Source organism: Panthera onca, chromosome E1 (genome assembly GCF_046562875.1).
Source record: "Panthera onca isolate mPanOnc1 chromosome E1, mPanOnc1 haplotype 2, whole genome shotgun sequence".
Classification (NCBI taxonomy): Eukaryota; Metazoa; Chordata; class Mammalia; order Carnivora; family Felidae; genus Panthera; species Panthera onca.
In genome coordinates, this window is record NC_138352.1 from 18,870,192 (window position 1) to 18,890,118 (window position 19,927).

The following is a 19,927-nucleotide window of genomic DNA, read 5'->3' on the forward strand; positions in this document are numbered from 1 at the left end:
GTCCCGTGGTGCTGTTCAGCCTCTGTGGTTGAAACCGCATGGATCAAAAGTCACCTGCCACCCGGCCCCGAGTCCCCCCCCAACCGCCACCACCCCTGCTCCAGCTGTGAGAGCTGTTTCCTAGGGGTCTTGAGTGGCTCCGAGTGGCCCTGCCCTCGGCAACAGTGGTATTTCAACACGGGTCAGGGAGGGGGTGATGAATTTCTATCGGTACATGGTAAGATAATGAGGAGCGGCGGACGGGGACTCTTCTTAGTAGCCACTAAATCACCCTTCGGGAAGGTACCTCCCCGCTGAGGCGAGCCTCCGAGGCCTGGGAAGATAGTGAGGGAGGAGCTCAGAGCAGATACCAGGCCCTGTGCCTGCATGATCTCCATGAATCGTCATTCGCAGTCACCCCGTAAAGTAGGTATTATTTTTCACATTTTGTCCGCAAGGACACTACAGCACCATGGTGGAGGGACTTGTGCAGAGGCACCCAGCTAGATATTTGGTATTCCACATTTCAGCTGTATTTCTTTCTGTCTGTCTTTCTTTCTTTTTTTAAATTTATTTGTGATGTTTATTTATTTTTGAGGCAGGGGAGGAGCAGAGAGAGAGGGAGACAAAGGATCCCAAACAGCCCGTGGCTGATAGCAGAGAGCCCCAGGTTGGGGCTGGAACTCACCAATGGTGAGATCAGGACCTGAGCTGAAGCCGGAGGCTTAACCCACCGAGCCACCCACCCAGGCGCCCCTCCGCTGTTGTTCTGATGGAGGATGCTGCTTGGGGTGCAGGGCAGGACTGTGTCTGGACCTCGGGCCTGGGGAGGCGGCCTCCTCAGGTGGGCAAAAGACTTCGAGGACCCAGGTCAGGCTCTAGAGGAGGAGAGGGGAAAATGGGGTATCTGTCCTGGCTCCTACACTTTCCCAGCAGGGGGAGCATAAGTGGACGAGCCCTGTCCCTCCCCCGATTTGTCCACAGAGGGGGCGGAGGGTGAGTGCCCAGTCTCCTGCCCCCCTTCTTTCCACCCCGCCCCTGCCCAGGGACAACCTTTAACCCAACACCAACTGCCTGTTCCCAACACATTCTCCCCAGGGTGATCTGAGCCACAGAGAGGACCGCGGCCGATTATGGAGAGCAGAGGCCCACTGGCCGCATCGCCGGGGCTGCTGCTGCTGTTGCTGCTGCCGCTGCCACCTCACGGCCACCAGGTACGGGCCCTGAGACAGTCTCTCTACCCAGGTGCAGGATTAGGACAAGGTGCTCAGCCCGTGTGTGTGTGTAGAAATGAGCTACCCTTCGGCTCTGCCCTCTTCCTTCCTCTCCTCTTCGTGCGGTAGCCTGTGTCTCTCCTGCTGTCGTCGCTGGGTCGCTGGGTCTCTGGCGTGTCTTCCTACCTTGTTTATTTTCTCTCTCTGATAGAGGATCCAGGACCCTCCTGCTGTGCACCTCAGCAGTGGTTCAGGACAAGAGCCTATCACCATCATGACCTTTGACTTCACCAAGATCAGGAAGTATGAGGTTGACATAGCCCCTTGACCTGGTCCCCTGACCCTACCTTCTGTGCCTCGGATCTTCTCTTCCCTGCTTCCCTCTCCGCCGCTTCACCATTCCTGACCCCGCTTTTGTCCCCACAGGCCATGCCCCACGCACCATCTTTCCTTCTATGTCCTTCCAGAACCTCTTCCTCCTTTGAGCTTCGAACCTGGGATCCAGAGGGAGTGATTTTTTATGGCGATACCAACCCCCAGGAGGACTGGTTTGTGCTGGGGCTTCGAGATGGCAGGCCCGAGATCCAAATGCACAACCACTTGGCCCAGCTTACGGTGGGCGCCGGGCCCCGGCTGGACGATGGGAAGTGGCACCAGGTGAGCCAGGTCCGGGCCCGCGCTGGCCTGCGGAAGGGGAACAGAACCGGGTCTCTGGGCAACCCCTTACCACCGTCGTCTTATTTGACCCGCAACAAAACCGCCATGGAGTTGCGATTCTTGTCTCCGTTTTTTGAGAGGGGGATTTGAGGCTCAGGTCCCGAGTGAGCCCAGGATGCTAGCTGCCTCCACAAGTCCACGTTCTTTCTGCTCTACTTGGCTGCCTCTGCGGAAGGCGGTGGAGGCAGGCCCCAGGGGCCTCTGATTCAGCTTTGCTTCGCCCCGTCCGGCAGGTGGAAGTGAAGGTCCTCGGGGATTCACTGCTGCTGAGTGTGGATGGGGAGGAGGTGCTGTGCCTGAGACAGGTCTCTGGGCCTCTGGGCAGCAAAGTCCAGCCTGTCGTGAGGATTGCACTGGGGGGACTGTTGTTCCCTGTCTCCAGTCTCCGTTTGCCGGTAACCGACAGCACGAGGGTGGGAACCCACCCCAGGTGGTAAAGTGCTGCTGCCCCGGGGGGACCACGGGGGTCTAAGTCCACACTCTTAAAGGAGAGGGGACAGCCTGATAGCTGCGTGGGAGAGGCCAAAGGCTTGTGTCTCAGAGGAGAATAAACTGAGCGTGGAGAGGCTGGGACAGGGGTTCACGTGTCTTGATTGCCACATCCCCACATCTTCCCTTCCCTGCGCCGGCTCCAGCTGGTCCCCACCCTGGATGGCTGTCTGCGCCGGGAAAATTGGCTGGACCAACAGGCCCAGACCTCGGTGTCTGCCCTTACCAGCAGCCTCAGAAGCTGCGCTGCAGAGTCCCAGCCTGGCACGTTCTTCCCTCCGGGGACTCGAGCAGAATTCAGTCTCCAAGGTAAAGGCGGTTTTTCCCTCCATGGCCGGGCCTGTGTTTGCCTTCCCCTGTCTCCCTCCACCACTAGTTTGCCTCCTTCCTTGAGTCCCCAGCCTCGAGTCCTCAGAAAGGGTCACTTCTCCCCCCACCCCAGACATCCCCCAGCCTCATGCAGAGCCCTGGGCCTTCTCTCTGGACCTGGGACTCCAGCTGGCAGCAGGTTCTGGCCACCTCCTTGCCCTTGGGACCCCAGAAAACCCTCCTTGGCTCAGCCTCCAGCTCCAAGATCAAGTAAGAGGGGGTGTTGCCTGTATTCAGTGGAGCCTGGGAGTGGCAGGGGGAAAGGCGGACCCCAAACTGTCAATATTAGGAAAGCTTAAGGTGGAGGGTAGGGACATATCTTGACACGGACCAGGGGCGCCTGGGTGGCTCGGTCGGTTGAGCGTCCGGCTTCAGCTCAGGTCATGATCTCACGGTCCGTGAGTTCAAGCCCCAAGTCGGGCTCTGTGCTGACAGCTCGGAGCCCGGAGCCTGCTTCGGATTCTGGGTCTCCCTCTCTCTCGGCCCCTTCCTTGCTCGTGCTCTGTCTCTCTCAAAAATAAATAAACATTTAAAAAAAAAGAAAAAAATAAACTGCCCACAGCAAGCAAATGGCATTTATTTATTTATATTTGTTATTTATTTATTTATTTATTTTTTAAGATTTATTATTTATTTTAGAAAGAGAGAGCATGTGCATGTGCTAGTGGGGGAGAGGAGCCAAGAGGGGGAGAGAGAGAATCCTGAGCAGGTTCCATGCTCAGTGAGGAACCCACCGCGGGGCTCGATCCCATGATCCTGGGATCGTGACCTGAGCCAAAATCAAGAGTCGGATGCTCAATGGATTCAGCCTCCCCAGGCGCCCCAAGATTTTATTTTTAAGTAATCTCTACACCCAACGTGGGGCTTGAACTTATAACCCCAAGATCAAGAGTCACATGCTCTACCGAGTGAGCCAGCCAGGTGCCCCTACAAATGGCTTTTATCTGGATCGTATTTACTTGGGATCGGTGTGGTTTTATGGAACATCAAGCCAGGAAGATTGGGGCAGCACGTAGGGGGCGGAAATGGTTGGTAGACAGAAGGTACCGCTCAGAGGCCCGACAGAGGCAGCAAGGGGTGTGGGGCCACAAGGGTCCAGGCGGTTTGTTCTTTCCTCCCCCGGTCACGTCCCTGTTCCACACACTCTGCAGAAAGTGGTGCTGTCCTCTGCGTTGGGCCCACAGCTGGATCTGCCTCTGGTCTTGGGACCCCCTCTTCAGCTGAAGCTGGGCGAGTCTGGGGCAGTCTTGAGCCAGAGGCCTAAGAAGGAGATCCTTGCCCTGCCTCTCTTGGATCCTGCCTCCCTCCTCAACCTCTGGGTCCAGCCACAGGGGCGCCTCTTCCTGGGGGCTCTGCCAGGTAAGAGCGATGTCCGCGCTCCTCAGCACGCCGTTGGAATCAGCTAGAGGGAGAGGAGAAGACAGGCAAGGCCGTGTTTTTAGGGAAAGGAAACTTCTGGGAGCCTAGAAGAAAAGGCCACAAGAAGAGAGGGGATAAAGGACCAGTGAGAGGAAGTGCTTTAGAAAATTTAGGTCAGAGAGCTGGGGTGGGGAGGAGCTTTGTGGGTCCAAGCTGCCCTCATGACCCCTCTGTGTCCCCTCCCTCTAGGAGAGGCTTCTTCGGCCTCCTTTTGCTTGGATGGCCTTTGGGCACAAGGCCAGAAGTTGGACATGGACCGGGCCCTGAGCAGAAGTCAGAACATCTGGACTCACAGCTGTCCCCAGAGCCTAGGCAATGACACGGACAGCACCCATTAAACCCCCACCTAAGAATCCCCTCGAATGTCACTCGTTCATTTACTCGACACATCTTTACGGGGTATCTGCAACGTACCAGGCACTGCGCTGAGTGATGGGCTGTGCTGATGAGTAACCCCCCCACCCCCTTCCCACCCCCCCACCCCCCCCACCCCCCTTCCCCCCCCCCCCCCCCCCCCCCCCCCCCCGCCTTGGTTCCTGCCCTCTGGCTGCTCAAGGTCCCCTGGGGGAGGCAGACATCCATCAAAGACTAACAAGTAAGTGGATAATCGGAAACTGATAAGCGCCGTAGAGGGAATTGTAAAAGCTTGGAGACCAGGGGCCTTAACCTAGTCTGGGGGTCCAGGCAAGCTTCCCGAGGAGGAGGAGGCCGTGACTTCTCAGCCTGGGAGTTCAGCAGCACCGACAGGCAGACGTGCGCACCAGATACGGGTCACTTTCTGGGAGCCAGGAGCCCCCCTCCTTCCCCAGCATTTCCTGCCTGTGGGGCTTTAGCATTCCCCTCGTGGAGCCTGGTCCTGAGAGGCCTGGAAGGAAGGGAAGAAATGGAATCCTGCTGTTCCCTTAGCCGGGCCACTGCTGTGCAAAGAAGGAGCAGCAGGGGGCATGGGAGAGCCCTAGAGGGAGGGGGGCAGGGGTTCTGGGGACCGGGGCGGAAGCAGCAGGGAGAAGGAAAAAGGGAGTGGGGCAGAGGGCGAAGCAGCCGGCATCTCTCCTAGTCTCCGTCCCCTTGCTGCCTTCCCAGACGAATCCGTCTCTAGTCCATTCAAGGAGAGCTGGTTTATGCTGGTCCCAGCTGGGAAAAACAGATTCAGGAATATCTCTGCCCTCAGAGAATGTGGTGACCCAGTCCTCCGCCCCTTCCCGTCGCCTTGGCAGAATCTTGGTGTCCCAACCTCTACTTGGGGCACCCTCGGGAGCCCTGGCACCTGTTCTCCATCCTCTCCTCTCGAGGACTGTTAGCCCATCCCCCAACCCCACAACCCATGGGGATCCCAGTGTCCCAGCCTCCTGGCTTCTTAAAATGATTTTCCTACCAGTCACCCTGTTGCCAGGGGTGACTCACTCATTGGACCTGTCATCCCCTTCTGCAGGGATCAGCCAGGACCTAAGTGACCCCAGGGTAAGGAGGCTCCAGGACTGTGTCTGGGGTGGAAGACAGCCTAGGCTTCTCCTTGGACCCTCCCAGTCTCGAGTTTGCTGGTCTACAGCTGCTGCCACACGGGCAGAGTGCCTTTGGAGCGTCCTCAGCATGGCCAGGAAGCCCAAATTCAACTCTGGTCCCCTGGGCAATGTTTGGGGCCCACCTGGGCCATTGGGTATGTCCATTCGACCGATAGTCACTGAGGACCTACTGCGTATCAGGCATCGTTCTAGACACTGAGGATGCCTGGATGAGAAAGTGCCTGCTTTTGTGGAGCTCACATTGGCGGGGAGGCGGGGGTGGGGGGGATGGGCGGGGGGTGGTGGTGGGCAGGGGTAGACGGCCCGTAAGAAAAATAAATAAGCAAGATCATTTCAGATAGTGGTTAGTGCTATAAAGGGAATAATATCCTGTAACGTAATAGAGGGCGGCAGTCGACAGACAGCCTTAGCCGGGTGGTCAGGGAAGGCCTCTCTAAGGCAGTGTTACTTGAGCAAAGACTTGAATAATGAAAAGAAACCAGTCCCCGCGGGGGCCTCGGGTGTGAGCCAGTGGGGGGTGGGGAGGGAGAGTTAAAAGATCCACACACACCTGGGTTCCCATCAAGGGGTTGTTCTGAGCGGCAGCTTCGTGAATTTTTGTCCCTGAGGGTTCTTCCCCGGGGCTGGCTTTTCTCTCTCGTCCCTGCACCCCGCCCCGTCTGGGACACCGAGCCCCCAACCTCTCTTTCTCCAGGCTGTCCTAGATTCCAGGATTCCTGATTACCATCCAGAGCTGTCTACACTCTTTCATTAAGACTGACTTTGCTCCGACACAGACCCTGCCAGGCCCCCACCAAGGGCACCTACGGCGTCTGCCCAGTGTCCCCTGCCTCTCCCCCACCCTTGCGGACCTTTCCGGAACTTGGCAGGATACCCCACAGCCTCCCATCCTGAAACACCGAAGCTCTGTCCCCGTTAAATAATAACCCCCCACCCCCACGCACACGCACACACACGCACCCACATCTGTGTGTTAGAGCCCGCTTCTTTCCTTGTTCTTGTCTCTGCTCAGGGCACGCAGACCTCATGACAGACTCTGGATCTGGGAGAGGGGCCGTGGGAGTTTTTCTTCCCTTCCCTTGTTTCTGGAGATGCCGGAGGCAGGACTGGGTTCCGGGAAGAGGTTGGTTCTTTGGCCCCCATTCCTTCCTTCCTTAGCCAACTTCCCCGTGAACACCGATGCAGCAATTAATAGCAATGCTCCCTCCATCACACCCCTCCTCATGCTGACCCTCACAGGGGAAGATGTGCAAGGAACAGCAGGTCCCACAGCCTTCCCCTGAAACGTACAGACGCGTTCATTCTTTTCCGAGGGTGCACAGGGCAGAACTGAGCTAGCAGTCTGGAGGGCATCCCCAGGCCAGTGTCTGCCAGGCTGTGTGTGTTGAGGGTAGGGTCTAGGCCTCATCTCTCCAGATCGGACCCAGCTCATTTTGATTCTCCTTGTCTCATGGAGGAAAGGGCAAGTTGCTTCCCCGCAGTTTCTAGCAGAAGGAGGCATTCCATGTCTAAGTCCAATTCGGCAACCGGACGCTGTTTTCCATAGCTCTGTGGAGTGCTCGGGCATAGAGGATATATACGACAGGGTATATAAGACAGAGGCCTGTTCTCGAAATGCTTGCAACCTGGTTGAAAAGATAAAATACCCTAAGAGTCAGGGCGCCCGGGGGGCTCAGTGGGTTAAGCATCCAACTCTTGATTTCAGCTCAGATCATGATCTCACGGTTCGTGGGTTCCGGCCCCGCGTTGGGCTCTGTGCTGACAGCTCGGAGCCTGGAGCCTGACTCAGATTCTGTATCTCCCTCTCTCTCTGCCCCTCCCCTGCTCATGCTCTGTCTCTCTCTCTCCCTCTCAAACATAAATAAACGTTTAAAAAAAAAATCCAAACTATGCCCTTTGGCCTACAAGGACCTGTATGATGTGCCTACCTCTCGGATCTCTTGCTGCATTAATCTTGCTTTCCCTCATTTGAAGCCCAGCTTTTGCACTTAGACTTTCCTCCTCCTGGAAGATTCTTCTCCTACAGTTCCCCGTGGCTCCTTGGGTTCCTTGGGTCTCACACTGAACGTTAGCTCTCCAGTAAGGCCCTCCCTGCCCATGCAGGGGCTCTCTGGCACACCACCCTGTTTTATTTTTTTCTGCGTAATATTATACTACGTTGTTTTAGTTGTTTGCTTGTTTTTTTCGTTTATTGGGACGAGAGTCCCAGGAGCACAGGGACCAGAACAGGGCCTGGCTCTAAGTAAATGCTCATTAGATACACACTGAATGAATGAATGGGAGATGCGGCTGGACTCTGAAGGGCGGGCAGCCTTCCGGGACAAGGGAATGAAATGGACAAAGGTGTGAAGTCAGGAGTCAGCACAGCCTGTCCTAGGAGTGGCCGGCTCAGGCTCAGCTCCAGCAGAGGATCAGTTGGGTCCTGGTGGGAAAGGGGGCTGGGGACACAGGCTGGGGCCGGGCACTGGAATGCCCTGAGGGTTAGACAAAAGAATCAGGACTCCGTCCTGCACAGGGTGACAGGAAGCCAGTGAAGACCTTTGAGCTGAGGAGTGGCCTAATTAAAACTGTATCTGGAGAAAATTAATGCGGAGCTTGCAGAAGGGGCTAAGCAGAGCCCGCTGTATAATTTGCAGGACCCGGTCCAAAACGAAGATGTGGGATCCCTTGTTCAGAAAGCAGGAAAAAAGTGCCGCTCACGGTACTGAAAGAGAACATGTTTTCATTTCTTCTGTGGTTCTTTTCTCAACTTCTCATGGTTTTTTTTTTTTTTTTTTTTTTTTTTTTGCTATTTAACGTTGTTTGAAATAAAGAAAAATCAACTTTTTTCTGCCCTCGGCTTACTAATGAGCACGGAAGGACTAGAAGCCAAAGGAATTATGGGCAGCTCAGCTTTTCCCTCTCCTTCCCTGTCATCGTCGTCAGCAGAAGTGGTTGGCTGAATCAGGAAACAGCGGGACCCAGAAAGGGGAGAAGAAGAAGATGCCTCAGTCACCCGTGTCTCCTAGAAGGCCATCGCCTTCTAGGGTTCAAGGTCATTCAGCTGGATGCATAACACGCTTGCTGTGTCTTAACTCTGAGTCTTGCTGAGCTCGCATGCACGATGGGTCCGCTGGAGTTCTACACTGGGTGGCCTCTCGGATGGCACGTTACATATATCTCCTCGCTCACACACGTCCTCCATTGTCCCGTTGGACTTCACGCACAAATTACAAGTTCAAAGATAAAATTATGAAGAGTTACGAGATGGTGAAAGCACCAAACCAGCCACATGGGCCATTCTGAGTGGGAGCTTTGGTTGAACAGACCCCCAAGTCCGTAAAGCTGGGCTGGAGGGAGAGAATTTGAGGCGGAGGGCGAGAGTCAGAACCCGGCACTGGTGAGGACTAGAGCCAAGGAAATTGGGTGAGAGGCCGAAGGAGAAGAAACCCCTCTCCAAGGCAAAGCGACAAGATCTGAAGAGAGATGAAAAGAGAGAGATCATGATTCTTAACTCGAGGTCTTTAGAGGCTCTTGTACCCCCCCCCCCCCAACTAGACTGTGGGTCTCTGGAGCCCCGTGAGAACTGCGAGGTTGGTTTCCCAGGGCTAGAGTTGCACAAAGTCTCTAACAGGTGCTCAAATGGGCCATGTCTGTGGACCCCAATGGGCAAATGGGGAGGGGGAGTTCACGCCTGGGGGTTGCGGGGGGACACAACACCTGAGGAGATCTGGATCCCGGCTGGGGTCTCCGGGCAATGCTAGGGGCTAGGGATGTGGTGACGGGGAGAGTTGGGTGGGGACATGGGGAAGCCCCTAGGCTTGGAGAGAACCAGGGGCTGTGGGATTGGAGAAGGAGGTGTTGGGGGGAGCTGGTAGCGGCTCCCCCAAAGGGAATTTCCCTCCTGTGGTGGCCTCTCTCCATCCTGTGTGGCCTGTTCTAGCTTCCATCCCGGCGGGTCTAGCGCCCTGGCTGGTGCCTTCTGTTTTTCTTGGTCTCTGGCTCTTTCTCTGTCCCTCTCACATTTGGCCCTGTCTGTCTCCGGATCTTAGTCTCCAACGGCCGGCCTGGGGCCCCTTCGCCGCAAAGATCGGCTTCCCTCTCCAGCTCTGTCTCTCTCAGGGGTTCCCTTTCCCTCCACTCCGCCGGGACACGCCCTCCATCCCCTTCTTCCACCTGATCCAGTGTGGTACCTGGGGTGGGGGGAGGGGAGAGACCTCCGGGTCTTAAAGAGGCGGCAGGGGGGCGGACCCAATCCCTCTCTCCATATTTGCATATGCATGAGGTCGCCCGGGCCAGCGGCGAGGAGGCGGGGCTTCTGGGGGTGGGAAGGGGGCGGGCCCCCCACCGCCGCCGAGTATAAAGACTGCGCGCCGCGACTGCCGGCCCCGCACTGCTGAGGAGCGGAGCCTCCGCCCGGGGGACCCCCATCCCTGGCTGTCCCCCAATTGCGCGTCCCTGCCCCACCCCCGCGGCCGAGCCACCACTGGTGTGGCGGTCTCCGCTTGGCGGAAGAGCCTTGAGCGGCCACCCGGTCCCTCCCCACGGCCTCTTTGCATCTTGGATTTCGGGGCAGCCCCCTCCCCCACCCCTCCCTCGCCTCCTTGCACCCCTATTTTTTCTGCGCCTCGCTCGGGTTTTGCAGCCGTCTGTTTTTGCATCCCTTTTCATTTTGTTTCTAGAAGGTTTGGGGGGTGAGGCTGCGTCGCACCCCTTCCTCTTTCTCACCTCCCCTGCTCTGACAGCCCCCTTTTCATCGGAGCCCGGGGGCGGGGTGGGGGGGCGCTAGGATCGGTGCATCCCACGCCGCGCTGCCAGCACCCCGCAGCGCGTGGCCGTGCACCCCGGAATTTGCAGCGGCTGCCCATCTGAGGAGGGTCTCCCTCGCCCCCGCTGCCTTCGCTCCCCGCGCGTTCCGGAGCGTGGCGGGGGGGCTTCTGCGCGCCGCACCCCAGCTTCTCCGCAGCCCCCCGCCCGGCGCGGGACTCGCCCCCCGCCGCCGAGATGGTCATCCAGAAGGAGACGAAGAGCTGCGGGCAGGTGGTTGAGGAGTGGAAGGAGTTCGTGTGGAACCCGAGGACGCACCAGTTCATGGGCCGCACCGGGACCAGCTGGGGTACGCAGGGCGGGCCGCGCGCGGGGCGGGGCGGGGGTCCTCCGGGCGACGCCCCGGGGGGCACCAGGTCCCGCGGGCTCGGCCCCGGTTCCCTTCCCGGGTCCCCGGCGTCCTGCCCTGCCCCCCCACCCCCCCGCCCTGCCTGGCTCCGGCCTGGGAGGGGGCCGAATCGCCGGTCTAATCTCCCCGGCCGGCCGCTGCGGAGGCGGAGAAAGTAGGTCACTGCCGCCTTCCCGCCCCCCGCGGAGCCCCCTCGCGCGGGGGGTCGCGGGCTCTGCGCGCGTGTCCGCGCCGCGGCGCTGGCGCTCCCTCTCCGGGCAGGTCCGCTGCACACGGCCGCCCCCCCCTTCCCCAGAAGAGCGCCCCTTCCCTCCCTCTGGCTCTCACTAGCTCGCCAAGCCCGTCTATTTTTAGCTCGTGCCCATCCCCTGGACCCTGGGAACATTCATGAGGGGGCGGGTCTTGGAGAGGTGGGGGGGACCGCGGGGGGGGGGGGGGCTCTTCACAGCGGAAGTTGTCAGTATCCCGCTGCTGTTTGGAGCTTTCTCTGTGGCTGCTTTGTGGGTGGGGGGCTGTTGGAGAGGGGTGGCCCTGGGAGGTTTTGGAGGTTGGAGGTCCGGCTCCGATGTCGCAGGCGGAGGGAGGAGTGGTCACCAGTGGTGAGACGTGCGCATACATCATCCGGCAGAGTGTCCAGACCTTCCCAAGCCACAGCGGGACTGCGAGACTCGGGTGTAGAGGGAGTTGTCCCCAGGCGAGGGTCTGGTGCTGGGCTTGAGTGCAGGTGAAGGGTGACATTCTTCCAAAAGGGATTGTTAAGCTGGGAGGTCAAGCATAGGGGAGCCTGTTGTGACCCAACCTACGATTCCTCCACACCCGTTGAACACTGTTCCCATCAGCCCACCCACCAGGGCAGTCCTCGCCTTCAGGAAACTGGGGAGTCCGGTCCCTGGGGTTGAAGGGATCCGTGATGGCTCGGGGGAAACCTAGAGAAGCTTCATGGGGACAGTGTCGTCTGAGATAGAAGGACAGGGGTTCCTGGGTGGTGGCAACAGCAGACACTTAGGCTGAGGAGTGACGGAGTTACATGTCACATACAGCAAGGACCTGCTCCCCGCCCGGAAGCCTCCGGGACATTCTACCTTTGCTCAACCGCCTCTCCCCGGGTGCTGTGCGTGAACTGGGGGGTGGGGTGACTGCTGAAGGTTCCGGGCAGCTCTGAGAGATTTCGTAGCTAGACGGCAGCTGCGTCCAAGGTGCCACTTCTGTGGGGCACCAGCAGAGAGAAGAGTTTGCTGTCTGAACGTGAGGGTCCGCGCTCTGAGGGGTGGGGTGAGAGTTTGGTTGCGAATGGTGGCCAGGGCCAGCTTGGAAACTCATTGCGCCGGACAGCTTTAAGCACCAGGACCCATGAGGCAGTAACAGGTGCTGTGCCTTTGTAGGGCCGCGAATGGTTGACAAGTTGGGAACGGAATCTGATGCCGAATGACCGCGGCCTGTACTTGGGGTTGGCCCAGCAACGAGAAGTTAGGTCTCTTGCGGCCTCCACGAGGCTGGGCTTCACTATGGGACCGGAGGGGGTGGGGGTCATGGCTGGACGCCAGACACCAGGGCCTGCTTCCAGCTCGTCTCATTTTGCTCCCAGGGGCAGGCTCTCGGATGTCCCCGAGACTCTGTGACCCGTCCCGGTGCAGGACGTCTGAGTGGGAGAGGGGTCTGCGGGGAGAGGTGAGGTCATCTTGGAACCCGCTGACCCTGTTTCCTCCTCCCCAGCCTTTATCCTCCTCTTCTACCTCGTCTTCTATGGCTTCCTCACGGCCATGTTCACCCTCACCATGTGGGTCATGCTGCAGACGGTCTCTGACCATACCCCCAAGTACCAGGACCGACTGACCACACCGGGTGAGTGATGCGGCTTCTGATGACCCGGTTACCGCGTGCGGGGAAGTCCTTGAAGTCCGCCTCCTTCCCGTTTCCCGCAGCTGAGAGCTTTGTGATCTGGGAAGGTGCTGTGGGGTCACAGGAGATCTCCCCCTGTCCTCACCCCGGCCATCACCCTGCTGCTCCCTGTGTCTGGCTTCCTCCCTCCGTGTGTGGTCCCTCGTCGGATATGCATACGTATACGTGTATCTACTTGTCTGGTACAGGCTTGATGATTCGCCCCAAGACTGAGAACCTTGATGTCATTGTCAACGTCAGTGACACTGAAAGCTGGGACCAGCATGTCCAGAAGCTCAACAAGTTTTTGGAGCGTGAGTGAGGGGCCGCTGATGTGGCCGTGCAGGGGCTTGGGCAGGCGATCGGGGGACCCTGGAAGCAGAACACTGGCCCCGTGACTCTCTCTCTCTCTCCCCCGCCTCCTTAGCTTACAATGATTCCATCCAAGCCCAGAAGAATGACGTCTGCCGCCCTGGGCGCTATTACGAACAGCCAGACAATGGAGTCCTCAACTACCCGAAGCGTGCCTGCCAGTTCAACCGGACCCAGCTGGGCGACTGCTCTGGCATCGGGGACCCGACCCACTATGGTTACAGCACCGGGCAGCCCTGTGTCTTCATCAAGATGAACCGGGTACGTGTGACCTTGGTCACCAGGGAGAATGAAGGAGGGGGCTGGGGTCATCATCTGCGGGCAGTTGCTTCCTTTCACTGGGGCGATCTGGGGAGGTTTGAGCGGCTTCGAGAACCAGAGGCGTGGGGCCGTGGGAGGCCAGGTTCTGTGGAGGGCGGGAGGCTGGACACGTGTGTCTTCGCCACCTTGTTTCTCTAACTCCTCGTCCTCTCTCTTCATTCCAGGTCATCAACTTCTACGCGGGAGCGAATCAGAGCATGAATGTTACCTGTGTGGGGAAGGTGAGTTTGTGGGGCCCTGTCCACCTGCCCATCTGTTTGCCTTTCTTGGCCTGCATGTAATTCACTCGTGTCTTTCTGTCTCCTTCGCTGTCAGAGGCCCCGTCACTCTAGGGACAAGGGGGTAAGAGGGCGCGCCAGCGTGGCTCCAACTCCCAGGGGCTCCCACCACTCTCGCTTCTCTCTAGATGCTCTCGCGTGGCTGGACACCCACCTCTCTGAGCCCACCCAAGCAGAAGCCTCGGCCTCTGCTTCTATGCCTGACCCCTTCCACCTTCTCCAGTCCCTGATCACCGTGTCTTCCGCTCCCCCTCCCGTGTCTCACCTTGCTCTTCAGTTCTTTTTAGGTTTCTGGTAGTTAGGGCCACCTGCCACCACTCAGTTGTCCTGGGAACCCTGCGGCCCCCTCCTCTGTCCTCTCTAGAAACTTCCCGTCCCCCTTCACACACGCGCACGCACACACCCTCCCCTTCCTTCCGAGCCCTTACTCACTTATCTGTTCTCTCTTGGCTCTGCTCCAGAAACCGATTGCTGAGACCGGGGTAAGAAGGTGGTGTGGGAGGATAAGGGGGCGGCTCCAGGGTCATTAACACCCTTCAGGACTTCCCAGTCTGACGGAGAGACAGGACAGCCCCTGCTGCACACATGCACACACAGACTCACAGCCCAAGGGAAGCAGATTGGAGCCAGAAATCACTTGGGGCGAAGGAAGAGTAGAGGGCAGTCTGGAGAGCTTCTGGGTTCCTGCCGCCCCTAACCCGCTCTCCCCCTACCCTCCTGCTCCCCCACAGCGGGACGAAGATGCTGAGAACCTCGGCCACTTTGTCATGTTCCCTGCCAACGGCAGCATCGACCTCATGTACTTCCCTTACTATGGCAAAAAGTTCCACGTAAGTATCGTGGGAGGCCCGGCCCGGTGGCTCCTCCCGGGGAGCGGGGTCCTTGGGGAGGAGGCTGGAGTTGCCAAGGGCCTGGACCTGTGCTCTCCTCCTCTGGCCCAGGTGAACTACACGCAGCCCCTGGTGGCCGTGAAGTTCCTGAACGTGACCCCCAATGTGGAGGTGAACGTAGAATGCCGGATCAATGCCGCCAACATCGCCACAGACGATGAGCGGGACAAGTTCGCGGGCCGCGTGGCCTTCAAACTCCGCATCAACAAAACCTGAGGCCCCTTCCTCCTGCCCCCACCTCTTTCCTATGGATGCCTCTGGAATGTCCCTGACCCTGCCTGATCCCTCCCTCACCCGCCCCAAAGGTATTTTTTATAACAGAGCTATGACTTGTTTGAGCCTCACGCCCCTTTTCTTTACTTGTGAACCCAGCCTGATGGCCATTGTGGTCCCCTGACTTCCCTCCCGTCTCCACCCTCCCCTCCGGATTCCAGCTCCGTCAGAGGCAGGGAGGCAGGATCCCAGGAAGGCCGGCCCGAGGAGTTGGGGGCCATTCTGGTTCTGGCTTAGCTGTGAGTGGGGGGTCTCCACCCCCGCTGTCCCCAGAGAGCAATAGAAAATGCCTGCCTGCCCGCCCACCTTCCCACCTGCCCACCTTCGCACCTGCCTTCACCCTCATCCGCCTCCCCCCCACCCCCCACACATCTCATTCCATCCCTGGTTTGCAGACACGAACGTGGCCCTCCATTCACCTTCCTCTGTCTCTCCCACGCTTTCTGCTTCATCGACACCGTCACCGTCTTGGTGGCTTCTGACTTTACCCAGCTCCTCCGGCATTGGCAGGGGTGTCCCCATGTCCTCTCCATCCCCGTTCCCTCCTCCGAACGACAGCTGTCTGTAACTGAGGACGAGGTGGCTCGGTGGCCTTTTCCCTGTCTTCTGGCACATTTTTCTCCTCACCCTGCGGTGACTGGCGCGAGCTGGGAACGAGGGTCTGGAAGAGGAGTCCCTGTTGGTTCTTCTTGAAAGTTCTCTTCCTGTCACCCAAACAGGCACTCCTCGGAGGGATGGGGTTGACCTAGGCTGAACATCCACTTTGTTTTTTTGCCGCCGACGGCTCACTGTCTCCCTGTTTGTGTTCCCAGAATATCCTTCAAGTTCCCTTTCCCTGGAGCGCTGGGGGAGGGCAGCCATTTTGGCTGGGTCCCCAGTGGCCACCTTGGAAACGTCAGCTGGCTATGGGACTGTTTCACCTCCTTCCCCTGGGCCCGGAGCCACCCCCTCCTCCCTCTGGCTTCTCTTAGCACGTTATCAACTAATCACTAGCTCCTCCCCTCTCCTCTGCCCCTCGGCCCTAAACGCTGCCAATAGCTCCCCGCCCCCCCAGTCTAGGCTCTGAACTTCTTGGCCCATCTCCTTCGGGACCCCTTGGCGTTTTTAGACGACCCCGTAGTGCCCATAGAATGTCACATGAGGGGCCTCTGGTGTTCTTGAGTGATCGTGCCCTTAGTTTCTGCCCTCTCTAACTCCCCATTTCTTTTCTGACCCTGCAGCCTCCACACCGCCCCCCCCCTTCAGATGGACCCTTCCCTCCTCCCCTCTCGCTGGATCTGAGTCTCTTCCCTCGGGGTCCCCATGTTTTCCTGCATTCCCCTCACCCCAGTGGTCTCTCTCTGCAGTTATTTAATGCCTGTGTCGGATCTACTGTAAAAAGAGGATAAAGTACAATAGAATGAAAGCAATTATATATATAAATATATATCACACACGGAGCCCTGCGTGTGGGTTGTTCCTTTCTGAGCATTCGGAAGAGCTCTGGGAAGGGGAGGGAGGCGATCTGGGTGACTTGGGGGTCGCCTGGGCCTCGGGGGTCCTGCTTCCCAGCTTTGACTTCTTCATCCAGTGTCCAAGCGTCTACCTTCCAGATCGCTCCTTCTTTCATACTGTCTTTGAGATGGCCCAGGGCAAGAGAGGCAGGAAGCCTACATCCCTTTGTTGGGCGATACTTATGAAGTGCCTACTGTGTGCATTCTAGGCGCCATGAAGATACACTTATGAAAGAGACAGACTTCCTGCTCCCAAGGAGCTCCCCAGTTTAACGGGAGAGGTGAGGAATACACGAGAAACTCTCCTGCCAGGTGGACCTCAACGTGCCTCCAGGGAGGGGAGAAAGCCAGTGAGGAGAATATTCAGAACGGTCAACGGCTTTCTACTCAGGGGCTTCCAATGGCAGGTTTCTTAGAGCCTTAAAGGGTGGGGTGGTTGGGGAGAGAGAACAGCCTCAGCAAATGCCCAGGGACATGGGGAAAGTGGACCGGAAGAAACAGATCTCAAAAAACAATGTGAACCGTTAGGACCCTGATTGGGGGTGAAAGTATACACACAAGCGTAGGAAAAAAAAAAAAAAAAAAAGGGACGGACAGGTGCACAGTACGGTGTTTACTGTGACATACGTGGATGGGTTTAGAGCTACTTTTTATTTTCTTGGGCTTTATTTCTGTTGGTTTGCTTGTAACGAGTTAGGATTTGCCTTGAAAGATAGCTTTATTGCACAAGCATCCATATACACAATTTCATCACGAATGAGTTGTATACGCACACGCGAATGCACGCGCACAACCTGCTGGGGTTTGCTCGTTTTCATGCCAGAACTGGATCCTATTAGACCCACTTCTGTGCATTTCACTGTTTTTCACTCAATAAATTTCTTGTGCCATTATGTCACCTGGTAGAGCTCGAATGCGTATATTTATTTATTTATTTAACTTATTAAACATTTTTTTTAATGTTTATTTATTTTTGAGAGAGACAGAGACAGAACGCGAGTGGGTGAGGGGCGGAGAGAGAGGGAGACACAGAATCCGAAGCAGGCCCCAGGCTCCGAGCTGTCAGCACCAGAGCCCGACGCGGGGCTTGAACTCACAAGCTGTGAGATCATGACCTGAGCCGAAGTCGGACACTCAACCGGCTGAGCCACCCGGGCGCCCCTGCATATATTATTTTTTAGATGGCTGCATGGTATTTTTTTCCGTTGGGTCATTCTTCCCTGAATCTGTTCAAGCTCCTTGACAGCTACAGATAGAAACTGTTTTCTGCATTGCAAAATTCTGCCCTGCCCCCCTGCCCTAAGCAATGTTTGCCTCTTTGTTAAAAAGTGTTAGGTCTTCCTTCACATGTCTAGTTTTTTTGTAGTTTCTGGGTGTCCAGTCACTAGAGTATATTCCTATTGTCTAGATTTTTGTGGGTGTTGGCGGGGGGGCGGGGGGAGACTGGATTTTAATTTCATTAAAATTTTTATTTTCCCTTCAATTCCCCTGATCTTTATTTCTTTTTATGTGTGGTGTAATTCAGAGTCCGGTTTTACTTTTTAGTTTTCTCAACCTCACTTTACTTTTAAAAAAATCTAGGGAGCCTGGCAGGCTTAGTTGGTAGGACGTGTGGTTCTTGACCTTGGGGTTGGTGAGTTTGAGCCAAATGTTGGGCATAGAGTTTAGTCAATAAGAAAACTATTTATTTATTTATTTATTATTATTTAGAAATCTTTTTTTAAGTTTATTTACTTATTTTAAGAGAGAGAGCATGGCGGTGGGTAGAGAGAGAGGAGAGAGGGAATCCCAAGCAGGCTCTGTATTGACCGTGCAGAGCCCAATGTGGGGCTCGAACTCATGAACTGTGAGATCATGACCTGAGCTGAAGTCGTATGCTCAACTGACTCAGCCATCCAGGAGCTCCAAGGGGGAAAAAAAAATTTTTTTTAATGTTTATCATTTATTTTGAAAGAGAGAGAGACAGACAGACAGAGAGTGAGCAGGGGAGGGGCAGAGAGGGAGGAAGAGAGAGAATCCCAGGCAGGGTCCACGCTATCAGCCCTGAGCCCGATGCGGGGCTCAAACTCATGAACTGTGAGATCACAACCTGAGCCGAAATCGAGAGCCAGACTCTCAACCAACTGAGCCATGCAGGCGCCCCATACGCCAAGGTATATTCATGTGATTTCGGTAGTTTCACAGTGTATTTTCTGTTACGTGGCAAAGTAAGTAGGTTTCCCTCCATCCTTTTTTTTTTTTTTTTTTTTTTTTAAGTAATCTCTACATCCAACACAGGGCTCAAACTCATGACCCCGAGATGTTTAAAACATTTATTTATTTACTTTTTAAAAAGGTAATCTCTACGCCCAACATGGGCTTGAACTCACGACCCTGAGGTCAAGTGTTCGTGCTGTTCTGAGCCAGCCTGGTTCCCCTCTCTGTGACTTTTTGAGAAGATAAAAAATATTTACCTACTATCTACCTTATTAAATTCTAACTCCAAGAGTTGTTTATTATGGTCTCTAGAGTGCTTAGGCGCATAGTCCTGTGATCAAAAAAGCAAAGAGATACTTAACCAGTGTTGTTTTCTTTCTTTCTTTGATCCTCTTGAATGCATTGTAACATTGTCCGTATGCATCCCTGTATAGTTCTTTAATCGAAATTCTCTTAGTGTTTAGCCGTTAGGATATCTCCTGTATTCTTAATTTTTTTTTGAAGGAATGGATGCTGACATTTAATCAAATTCCTTTCAGCATTTCTCGACATGATCATATTTTTCTTCCTTAATTTGTTAATGTCACGAATTATGTTGATAGCTTTCTCTATAAAATCAACTTTGTGCCCCCGGAATGAACCTTTACTTACAGCGTTAATCTTCTTTTAATTCATCAATGTATTCTGATACTATGTTGAGAGTTTTGCTTCTAAGTTAATTTAGCTTCTAGGTTTTTACAGTCTTTATTATCAGGTTTTATATTAATGAAACCACAACTTTACATAAATTGGAGATTTCATTCTTTTCCTGTGGCACAGAATAGTTTAAGTTGCATTGGGCCAATCAATGGTCCTTGCTGTGCTTTCAACAAGCCCTTGAGTTTTTTAAAATTATTATTTCATTTTTAAGTAAACTCTACGCCCAACGTGGGGCTCGAACTCATAACCCCGAGATCAAGAGTCACATGTGCTGACTGAGCCAGCCAGGCGCCCCTTCTTTTCCTTTTATAAATTTATCTTTTTTCTAAACTCCTGCTTTTGGGGGTGCCTGGATGGCTCAGTTAGTTGAGCGTCCAACTCCAGCTCAGGTCATGATCTTTCTTGCATTCTGTGAGTTCCAGCCCCGCGTCAGGCTCTATGCCGACAGCTCAGAGCCTGGAGCCTGCTTCGGCTTCTGTGTCTCCCTCTCTTTCTGCCCCTCCCCCCTCACGCTCTTTCTCTCAAAAATAAAATAAAAACATAAAAAAAAATAACCTCCTACTTTTGGATTTTACCCTTTCAACCAAGTTTGCTTTCTCTTTCAACAATTTGTATCATTTTTAGGATGCATGCTAGGTTCCTTTGGTTTCTCTTTCTCCTTT

General features: G+C 55.6%; 2 protein-coding genes across 7 annotated transcripts; both read left to right on the forward strand.

The window, feature by feature from the left end:
* The first annotated feature begins 15 nt into the window (after positions 1-15).
* On the forward strand, positions 16-4,542 carry SHBG (sex hormone binding globulin). 3 transcript variants are annotated; one of them, XM_060647404.3, is made up of 9 exons: positions 16-405; positions 1,078-1,193; positions 1,405-1,496; positions 1,661-1,850; positions 2,144-2,305; positions 2,546-2,708; positions 2,842-2,978; positions 3,920-4,127; positions 4,377-4,542. In XM_060647404.3, the coding sequence occupies exons 2-9, from the start codon at positions 1,113-1,115 to the stop codon at positions 4,523-4,525; spliced, it is 1,182 nt and encodes a 393-aa protein (XP_060503387.1). In that variant the 5' UTR covers positions 16-405; positions 1,078-1,112; the 3' UTR covers positions 4,526-4,542. The 3 variants fall into 3 exon arrangements, with proteins under 3 accessions (XP_060503387.1, XP_060503388.1, XP_081647288.1); XM_060647405.3 differs by lacking the exon at positions 16-405 and adding an exon at positions 710-823; XM_081791162.1 differs by lacking the exons at positions 16-405; positions 1,078-1,193 and having other exon boundaries at positions 1,403-1,503.
* A 5,517-nt stretch (positions 4,543-10,059) lies between these two features.
* On the forward strand, positions 10,060-16,316 carry ATP1B2 (ATPase Na+/K+ transporting subunit beta 2). Of its 4 annotated transcripts, none has more exons than XM_060647400.3 (9): positions 10,060-10,805; positions 12,579-12,707; positions 12,953-13,057; positions 13,171-13,376; positions 13,601-13,657; positions 13,752-13,778; positions 14,176-14,196; positions 14,446-14,544; positions 14,656-16,316. In XM_060647400.3, the coding sequence occupies exons 1-9, from the start codon at positions 10,694-10,696 to the stop codon at positions 14,818-14,820; spliced, it is 921 nt and encodes a 306-aa protein (XP_060503383.1). In that variant the 5' UTR covers positions 10,060-10,693; the 3' UTR covers positions 14,821-16,316. The 4 variants fall into 4 exon arrangements, with proteins under 4 accessions (XP_060503383.1, XP_060503384.1, XP_060503385.1 ...); XM_060647403.3 differs by lacking the exon at positions 10,060-10,805 and adding an exon at positions 11,324-12,230; XM_060647401.3 differs by lacking the exon at positions 14,176-14,196.
* The last annotated feature ends 3,611 nt before the right edge of the window (positions 16,317-19,927 follow it).

Excerpts from the sequence above, each read along its gene's own strand:
- SHBG (XM_060647404.3), top strand. The coding sequence starts at position 1,113 with ATGGAGAGCAGAGGCCCACTGGCCGCATCGCCGGGGCTGCTGCTGCTG. Across the intron at positions 1,194-1,404 it reads TGCCACCTCACGGCCACCAG|AGGATCCAGGACCCTCCTGC; the intron begins GTACGGGCCCTG and ends TCTCTCTGATAG. Across the intron at positions 2,306-2,545 it reads TCTCCAGTCTCCGTTTGCCG|CTGGTCCCCACCCTGGATGG; the intron begins GTAACCGACAGC and ends CGCCGGCTCCAG.
- ATP1B2 (XM_060647400.3), top strand. The coding sequence starts at position 10,694 with ATGGTCATCCAGAAGGAGACGAAGAGCTGCGGGCAGGTGGTTGAGGAG. Across the intron at positions 13,658-13,751 it reads ATGTTACCTGTGTGGGGAAG|AGGCCCCGTCACTCTAGGGA; the intron begins GTGAGTTTGTGG and ends CTTCGCTGTCAG. Across the intron at positions 13,779-14,175 it reads GTCACTCTAGGGACAAGGGG|AAACCGATTGCTGAGACCGG; the intron begins GTAAGAGGGCGC and ends GCTCTGCTCCAG.